A 9,348-nucleotide genomic window follows, 5' to 3' on the forward strand; every position below is an offset into this window, starting at 1 on the left:
AGGAGAGGCTGGGTGAGGGATGTTGGGATGTTGAGCAGGAGAGAGTGGAGCTTGGTGGGGTGGGACTGAGGGGGTTACAGGCTCCTCCAGATCCTGTCCGTAGGACCCCACAAGGGGTACCTGAGACCCCATGGCATGGGAGAGGACTGGGTTGCTCTGCCGACCGGGGGCAGCTGAAATAGAACATAGAAATGAACTCGACCAGGATGTCTTCATGTGACCATTGGGCATCCACTGGCCTAAGGGTGGATAAACAGAGAGCCCGAGGCTTTCGCCCTGGTGGAGCCATCTGTCTGCATGGGCCATGTTGCCCACCAACACTGGGGAAGCCTCCACTAGCACCAGGGCCCCTTCCACGTGTCCACAATGTCAGCAAGGTCTGTTTGTGGTTGGGGGCAGGTTCTCTGTGGGTTGGCTCATGGCTGGCAGAGGGTTCACTGCCAGGAGCCTGTCTTATCCCTATTCCTCTCACCAGGTTTGAACCCAGTCCTGCTATGGCTCTGGCCCAGCTCAGTGCGGTCCACGCCTCCTCCCATCACCTCACCCCACCCTAAGAGCTGGCAAGGAAAGTTATCATCTCCCTTTGACAGAGGAGGAAATGGAGGCCCAAGAGCATGAGTGTGTGGGCGGCAGTCATGGAGCCTGGCCTGAGGCCCAGCCAGTGTCCTTCCCAGCCACCCACCTGCCCCATGACCGAGAAGTTCTTATGTGCAGACGAAACCAGGATGGGCAAGACCTGAAGAAGTCCTGAGTGGGGCAGGGAGCAGGGAGAGGAGATGAGGAATCATTTGCAGCAAACGTGTGCAGAGCCTGGGCCAGGGGGCATCTGCTGCGTCCTAGACCATTGAATGGGTTGGCACTTCCCAGGTGAGCTCTGTTCTCTCCAGCCTCTGGACCTTTCCCATGCTGTTCCACCTTTCCCTCTACCTGAAAGATTGATCCCCTCCCTTTATCTGGCCAACTCCTGCTCATCTTCCAGGTCTCAGCCTCAATGCATTCAACAAATGTTTCTTCCTACAATGTGGCGGCCACTGTGCAGGATGAGCTGCTCATGGTGAGTGGGAGACATGGCCCTGCCCTCAAGGAGTTTCTAGTCTCCTGAGGGAGCCACGTGTTGCTAACATGGAATGAGTCAGGGTAGGCTCGTGGCTATAAAGAGCAGCCCCCGAATTAGTGGCTTAACATGATGAAGGCCTATTTTGCACCCAAGTCACAGTCCAAATGGGTGGCAGGTGACTCTGTTCCAGGTGAATTCTACGAGCACACCTTGTGAGTTTCCTGTGGTTGCTGTAACAAATGACACCAAACCCAGTGGCTGAAAGCAACAGAAATGGGTTCTCTAGTAGTTCTGGGGAACAGCAGCCTGAGGTCAAGGTCAAGGTGCCAATGGGACCACACTCCCTTTTTGCAGCTTCTGTGGTGTTGGCAATCCTTGGCTTCCAAGGTTTGCGGCCACATCATTCCAATCTCTGTCTCCATCTTTGCGTTGCCTCTCCTCTGTGTCTTTCCTTTGTGTGCCTCTCTGACAAGGACACCTGTCACTGGATTTAGGGCCTACCTGGGTAATCCACAGTGATCTCTTCCTCTCAAGATCTTAACTTAATCACACCTGCAAAGACCTTTTTTCCAAATAAGGTCACATTCACAGGTTCAGGGGTTAGAACATGGGCAAATCTCCTTGGGGCCACCATTGGACCCCCTCCACACCCGATGTCTAAGTGCCTGGGGCCCTGGGGATGAAGCCAGGGTTCTGGGAAGGTGAAGGACAGGGAGACCAGCTCAGTCTGGGGGAGCAGGAGAGGGAGACATCCCTGAGGATGAGACACTTCAGCCAAAGATGAAGAGAGAATAAACTATAAACTAGAAAAAGGGAGAGTCAAGTGTTCTAGGCAGAGGGAACAGTATGAGCAAGTAGCCGGTGTGCCCCCCACGTCACTTTTTGAACCTCCATTTCTAACTGGGCGTGGTGGCTCACACCTGTAATCCCCAATTTGGGAGGCCGAGGCAGGTAGATCATTTGAGGTCAGGAGTTCAAGACCGGCCTGGCCAACATGGTGAAACCCCGTCTCTACTAAAAATACAAAAATTAGCCAGGTGCAGTGGCAGACACCTGTAATCCCAGCTACTTGAGAGGCTGAGGCAGAAGAATTGCTTTAACCCAGGAGGCGGAGCTTGCAGTGAGCTGAGATTGTGCCGCTGCACTCCAGCCTGGGTGACAGAACAAGACTCCGTCTCAAAAAAAAAAAAAAGAATGAATCTGCATTTCTTCACCTGTAGAATAAGGACAATGATGCCAGCCCTGTGTGTGGCTGCCATAAGGGTGATTACATCAGAAGGATACTTCCTCTGTTCTAGGCAGAGCCAAGGACTTTATGTTCATGAGAGCCCCTCAGTGACCCTAGGAGCTGAGTGCCGTTATTAGCTGCATTTTACAAATGAGGAAACTGAGGCAGAGAAGATAAGTGACTTGCTCAGGGTTATAAACCACCAAGTGGTGGAGTCGGTTTCAAACCCAGGTAGTCTGGCTCCAGCACCAGCATGCTTAACCACTGAATCCTATTGTCTCCCCAGATGGCCCTGGCCGAGTGCCCAGCAGAAGGCGTGGACCCCATGAGTGATCCAGAAACACTATTTTCCTTCTTCCTGTCTTCCTCTGTTTAAAAATTCTTCAGGGACTATTACTGAAAGAAGAGCGGTCACCCAATTTAGAAACTCCTTGGCCACCCTTCTGGCTTCCTCCAGCCTGGGGACAAGTTTTCTTTCTTTTTTGCCTTTTTTCCCCCTTTTCTAAGTTACTGGCAAAGAGACAAGCTTTCGTTTCTTTCATTTTTTAAATTTTTTTTGTGAGGCAGAGTCTTGCTCTGTTGCCCAGGCTGGAGTGCAGTGGGGAGATCTTGGCTCACTGCAACCTCCATCTTCTGGGTTCAAGCGATTCTCCTGCCTCAGCCTCTTGAGTAGCTGGGATTACAGGTGCCCACCACCATGCCTGGCTAATTTTTAAATTTTTTTAGTAGACACTGGGTTTCACCATGTTGGCCAGGCTGGCCTCGAACTCCTGACCTCAAGTGATCTGCCTGCTTTGGCCTCCCAAAGTGCTGGGATTACAGGTGTGAGCCACTGCACCTGGCTGAGACAGGTTTTCTTTTTTTCTTTTCTTTTTTTTTTTTTTTTTTTGAGATGGAGTTTCACTCTTGTTGCCCAGACTGGAGTGCAGTGGCACGATCTTGGCTCACCGTAACCCCCGCCTCCCAGGTTCAAGCCATTCTCCTGCCTCAGCCTCCCGAGTAGCTGGGATTACAGGCATGTGCCACCAAGTCTGGCTAATTTTTTGTATTTTTAGTAGAGACAGGGTTTCTCCATGTTCGTCAGGCTGGTCTTGAACTCCCGACCTCAGGTGATCCGCCCACCTCAGCCTTCCAAAGTGTTGGGATTACAGGCGTGAGCCACTGCGCCCGGTGGCTGAGAGAAGTTTTCTAATGGACCTCAGAGCCTGTTGTAAAGGTTATACCCAGCTGTGGCAACCAGTTTGCAGCACCGTGTAACTTTGTTCCTTCTAGGAAGGTTATAATCAAACGCTTTGTTCCTCTCTTGGCATTGTCCTCAGGCCGCTGTGCCCCAGCTGAGAGCTACCCTGCCACCAGGGTCAGGGGAAGGAGGTGTGTGTTGCCTATTGCACATATCAAACTACAGTCCCTACTGGGTGGAATTTTGTCTCCGCAAAATTCATGCATGCCTGGAACCTGTGAATGTGCCCTTATTTGGAAACAGGGTCTTCGCAGATATAATCAAGTTAAGGTCATACCAGAGTAGAGTAGGCCCTAAACCCTATACAACAGTTGTCCTTACAAGAAGAGAGAAATTGGCACAGTGGCTCATGCCTATAATCCCAGCACTTTGGGAGGCTGAGGTGGGTGGATCACGAGGTCAAAAGTTTGAGACCATCCTGGCCAACTCAGTGAAACCCCGTCTCTACTAAAAATACAAAAATTAGCTGGGCGTGGTGATGGGCACCTGTATTCCCAGCTACTCTGGAGGCTGAGGCAAGAGAATCACTTGAACTCAGGAGGCAGAGGTTGGAGTGAGCCAAGATCACACCACTGCACTCCAGCCTGGCAACAGAGAGAGAGAGACTCTGTCTCAAAAAAAAAGAAGAAGAAGAAGAAGAGAGAAGGTTTGATTAGGTGCAGTGGTTCATGCCTGTAAACCCAGCACCTTGGGAGGCCAACATGGGAGGATTACTTGAGACCAGAAGTTCAAGACCAGCCTGGGCAACATGGCAAAACCCCATCTCTACAAAAAATACAAAAATTAGCCAGGTGGTAGTCCCAGCTACTTGGGGGGCTGAGGCAAGAGAATTGCTTAAACCTGGGAGGCTGAAGCTGCAGTGAGCCAAGACTGTGCCACCGCACTCTAGCCTGCATGACAAAGTGAGACCTTGTCTCAAAAAAAAAAAAAAAGGCACTGAGCATGGTGGCTCACACTTGTAATCCAAGCACTTTGGGATGCCAAAGCAGGTAGATCACCTGAGGTCAGGAGTTCAGACCAGCCTGGCCAACATGGTAAAACCCCATCTCTACTAAAAATACAAAAAAAAAAAAAAAAAAAAAAATTAGCTGAGCATGGTGGCGGGTGCCTGTAATCCCAGCTACTCGGGAGGCTGAGGCAGGAGAATCCCTTGAACCCAGGAGGCAGAGGTTGCTGTGAGCTGAGATGGCACCACTGCACTCCAGCCTGGGTGACAGAGTGAGAGTCCATCTCAAAAAATATATATAAATAAAAATTAACATTAAAAAATCAGCCAGGCATGGGGCACATGCTCGTAGTCCTAACTACTCAGGAGGCTGAGGTGGGAGGATCCCTTGAGCCCAGGAGTTCAAAGTTACACTTGAGCTATGGTCATGCTACTGCACTCCAGTCTGGGTGACAGAGAAAGATGCTTTCTGTAAAAAAAAAAAAAAAAAGGAGAGAAATTTGGCCACGGACACACAAGGAGAATGCCATGTGATAATGGAGGCATAGATTGGAATGATACATCTGAAAGCCAAGGAATATCAAGGATTGCCCACAACCATGGGAAGCTAGGAAGAGGCAGGACGAATTCTTCCCTAGAGCCTTCAGAAGTAGTGCAGCACTGCCAACAACTTGATTTTGGACTTGTGAACTCCAGAAGTATTAGATAACAAATTTCTGTTGTTTTAAGCCACCCAGTTTGTGATAATTTGTTATGGCAGTCCTAGAAAGCTAACACACCCTAAACCTAGAGGTGTAAAGCAAAAAGGTTTCTTAGATCTCAATTCCATGGGTTGGCTGGGCTCAATTGGGTGGTTCTTCTGTTCCATGTTGTGTCAGCTGGGGTGAGCCAGGTTGCAGTCAGCTAGGAGCCGGGCTGGTGGCTCACTTACATGACAGGCAGTTGGTTCTGGCTGTTGGCTGGTGTACCTTAGTTCTCTTCCATGTGGCCCCTGATCTCCACATGGCCGTTCTATCAGGATGGCCCAGAGTTCTTTACATGGCATCTGGCTTCTAGAGGTAGAAACAGAGGACAGCAGAAACAGAAGCTGCAAGGCCTAGGTGGGGAAGTCCCAGAACATTATTTCCAATGCATTCTATTGGCCAAAGCAGGTCACATGGCCCATCTAGAATCAAAGAAAGGGAAAATATACTCCACTTTTTTTTTTCTAAAGAAATGGGATCTTGCTCTCTAATCCAGACTATAGTACAGTGGCACAATCACAGCTTACTGCATCCCTGAACTCCTAGGCTCCGGAGATCCTCCTACCTTGGCCCCCCATAGACTCCACTCTAGATGAGAGGTGTGACAAGACAACACATGGAGAGATGTGATGGGAGAGATGGTTATGGACATCTTTGGAAGCAACCTACCAGAGTGTGTGAATGTTTGGGGGAGGCCTTAGCCAAGGACCCCAGAGATGTAGTCCCTGTTGATGGGGCTGCTGACAAGGCTGGAATTCCTCTCTCTGAGCAGGAACCCTCCAAATCCGTGAGCTGCAGGCTCAGCTCAGCCATCAACTCACTGGGTGACCTTGGGCCAGTCCCTCATTCACTGAATGATAATTCATTAAACACCTACTATGTGCCAGGCCCAGAACTAGGCAGTGGGGTCCTGACAGTGAGCAGACCAGGTTTCTGTGGAACTTTCAGTGTAATGGAAGAAAAAAGCCAGGCGTTGTGGGTCACGTCTGTAATCCCAGTCCTTTGTGAGGCCAAGGAGGGTGAATCGCTTGAGGTCAGGAGTTTGAGACCAGCTTGGCCAACATAGTGAAACCCCGTTTCTACTAAAAATACAAAAATTAGCCAGGAGTGGTGACAGGGGCCTGTAATCCCAGCTACTCAGACTGAGGCAGGAGAATCCAGACCGAGGCAGGAGAATCTCTTGAACCCGGGAGGCAGAGGTTGCAGTGGGTCGAGATCACACCACTGTACTCCAACCTGGGTGACAGAGCAAGACTCCATCTCAAAAAAAAAAGCACATAACTAGACAAAAAATAAAGAAAGAAAGAAAGAAAAGAAAAAAGCATGTAACTAGACAAACTGGTCAGAGAGTGACAAGTAGAACTGTTGGGAGTTGGGCTAGAGATTCTCTGAGGATAAAGAGGCTGGGATGAACTTGGAGGGCAGCGTCCTGGAGGATGAGAAGTCCTGCCCCATTTTGCTCCTCCAGACATTGAGAGGTGGGTCAGAGCTGTGAATTTCAATTCTGTCCCTTGGAGTCCTGGGGTTTCGCAGAGGCACCTCAGAGACTACTGCAGAAGAGGCTGAGAAGGGCATCTGAAGTGTAAGACCAGCAGGGCTCGAGGCTTCTGGTGGGCTCCTACCGTCTAGCTTCCCAGCCAGGCACCCTAGGCTTCCTGGAACAAAATTTTCCCAATGTCCCCCTTGTTTCTGAATGGCCCTGATGGGGCCTAGTCTCTGGGGAAATGGAGAAGCCTCCCCTCTGTCTGCTGGACAACGCCCCCCGGAACAGATCCTGGACCAGAATGCTTAGCTGCTCCCTCACCTTTGACCTTGGGCCTGCTTGAGCCTGGAGAGCCCCAGGGGCCCTGCAAAAAGTGCTAGTGTCTCTTGAAGAGCTCAGGCTTTTTGGGGTCAGACCCTCTCCTTCTGTGTGGCCCTTGCCTTTCTGAGCCTCAGAAGGAACCCCACCTTAGTGGGGTGGGCATAGAGGCAGGACACTGAGAGCCAGATCCTCTGAAACTGGCCTTGAGGTCAGCGCAGGGTGGGCGCAATCCCTCTAGGGAGAAATGTCCAGAGAAGTAGCAGGAAAGGCCCAGCCTGCTGGGGGATCCGCCCCGCCCTGGGCCCTGGTGCACCCCCCGCAACCATTCTGGGATGCTCTGGGCTTAGCCTGCCTCACAGAGGTCAGCACGGGCGGGGGTCTGAGCCAGCGAGTTAGTCACCAGGCAAACTGTCGACTTTTTCTCAGCATCTTTATTACTGCGTTCGACTCCAGTGCTGGACACTGGATGCGGTGGGGTGGGGCCGGAGATGCCAGAAACAAGAAATCCGTTCCCCACTCTGGGCCTCAGTGTGCCCCTGTGTCACACAGCGGGGAAATCTTCCTCTGCTTCCTTCATCAGGACACCGTGAGGTTCAAAGGTTTTCAGGATGGGGTGCTCAGCCCGGAGGGCCACCCAGCTGTGCTCCTTGTCCCAGGCGGCTCACCATCTGGGAGGGAGACCTGGCCCTGGCCCACCATCAGCAACCGATGAGAAGGCCAGTTGGGTCATGGCCCAGTGACCAGGCAACATCTGTGAGCCTCTCCGCCATGGGTCTGGCTTCACCAGGCTCCGTCCTGGAAATTGACAGCTGGTCGTGTGGGGCAGAAGCGTCCACAGCCCGCATTCTGGGCAGGCTTCTTCTAAACCTTCACAGAATCATAGTCCAAGGGCCCTACCCAAGCCCAGAGGGCAGACAGCTGAGCCTCCTTCTTTTTGACCCTGCTTGGGTATTCGAAGAGAGCTAGTGTTGAGGTGGGAGGGCCTCAGCTAAGAGGAGCAGCCACGTGGCGACTCCAGTGAGCTGGTGACAGAAGCCTCCTTGGGCCACCCAGCCATAGGCCAGAGAGCCGTGAAGAGGTAGGTCAGCAGGCATGGCGGGCTGGTCCAGGCACAGCAGGGGCCACCATGGCTTCCGGCACCTTTAGCTGATGGTGTCCAGTGTGGGCTACGGGGAGGCCAGCTGATGCAGAGTCACGCTGGTGAAGATAGCGACAAATCTGTCCCACCTTCTTCTTACCTGCTGGAAGACAGAGGTGGGGGAGGTCCCATGGACTGTGGTGGGCTTAGATGTTGTTCCACCCACGGCCACGAGGTGGGGGTAGACCCGAGGGAGAGAAGCACTGCTCACTGGAGACCCTGTCTCTTAGAGGAAGGAGGCAGGGGCCAGGAGCCCGCAGCTCCCCACAAAGGGGTCCGGATCTCCCCTTTTTCCCTGGGGTGAGAGGGTCACACAGTGTACTTTCTGGGAAGTTGCACTGGCCGATCTCCTTGCTTCCTGCTCCATTCCCCTGTCCAACATACTATCAGATTAATCAGCTAAAAACAGCACTCACCACATCGCCCTCCTCCTCTAAAACCTTCAGTGGTTCCCCAGTGCCTATGGGATAAATCCCAAATGCCTACAGGGCCCTCTGAAATACGGCTCTGGGGTATCTCTCCCTGCACCCTCATCTCCAGGCAGCTTGGCTGTCATCTTGGTACACAGCCTGGGATGGCTCTGCCTCTGAACTTTTGACGCCCTGGAGTCCCCACCCACCTGCTGTGGTACCCTCCATCCTTCAGCCCACAGCCATACCTGTTGGGACTGCCTCAGCCACCGCCGGCTGCCTCCTCGCTGGGCTTGGATCAGCTGCTCTGTGTCCCCCAGGCTCCCTGGCACCCACTCCTGGGCAGTGGCATCTGGCCCTTCTGTGCCTCTGTCGAGGCCCTGGGACCCGGACTTCTCTCGCCCCTGTCTGAGGCTTAGCGCCCTGTGGAGTTGGCCCTCCTGGGGCCTCCCCCAGGGTTCCTGCAGCTTTCCATAGGAGGGTCGGGGCCCTCGCAAGGACTGGCTTCGCAGCCCTGTTCCCATGGCTCTGGAGGCTGCAGGCACAGGACTGCTCCAGCCCTTCAGCAAGACACGGCCCTCTGAGGTGGCCCAGTGCCTCCACCTGTCTTACAAGAGATCACTTGGGGGCAAAGGTTGGTACTGCCAAGGTGGCTTTCATAAATCAAAGGGCAGGCCACAGGGTCAAGCATCCCTGAGTCACCTCACCACTCTGCCTCCCCACCTTCTGGGTCAAGGAGTGAAGGACAAGGGGAGGAAATTGCCACTCCCTCCTTCCCCTCC

General features: G+C 52.7%; 1 protein-coding gene across 2 annotated transcripts; it reads right to left on the minus strand.

The window, feature by feature from the left end:
* Positions 1–7,434: 7,434 nt before the first annotated feature.
* On the minus strand, positions 7,435–9,169 carry C13H11orf86 (chromosome 13 C11orf86 homolog). 2 transcript variants are annotated; one of them, XM_023186077.1, is made up of 2 exons: positions 8,815–9,169; positions 7,435–8,256 (listed from the first exon to the last, which is right to left on the minus strand). In XM_023186077.1, exons 1-2 carry the CDS (start codon positions 9,088–9,090, stop codon positions 8,185–8,187), a joined length of 348 nt encoding a protein of 115 aa, XP_023041845.1. In that variant the 5' UTR covers positions 9,091–9,169; the 3' UTR covers positions 7,435–8,184. The 2 variants fall into 2 exon arrangements, with proteins under 2 accessions (XP_023041845.1, XP_023041844.1); XM_023186076.2 differs by having other exon boundaries at positions 7,435–8,259; positions 8,815–9,142.
* Positions 9,170–9,348: the final 179 nt, after the last annotated feature.

Source organism: Piliocolobus tephrosceles, chromosome 13, assembly GCF_002776525.5.
Source record: "Piliocolobus tephrosceles isolate RC106 chromosome 13, ASM277652v3, whole genome shotgun sequence".
Taxonomy (NCBI): Eukaryota; Metazoa; Chordata; class Mammalia; order Primates; family Cercopithecidae; genus Piliocolobus; species Piliocolobus tephrosceles.

Coding starts and splice junctions, on each gene's coding strand:
- C13H11orf86 (XM_023186076.2), bottom strand. CDS start 9,090: ATGGGAACAGGGCTGCGAAGCCAGTCCTTGCGAGGGCCCCGACCCTCC. Junction 8,260..8,814: donor GGCTGAGGCAGTCCCAACAG/GTATGGCTGTGG, acceptor TCTGTCTTCCAG/CAGGTAAGAAGAAGGTGGGA.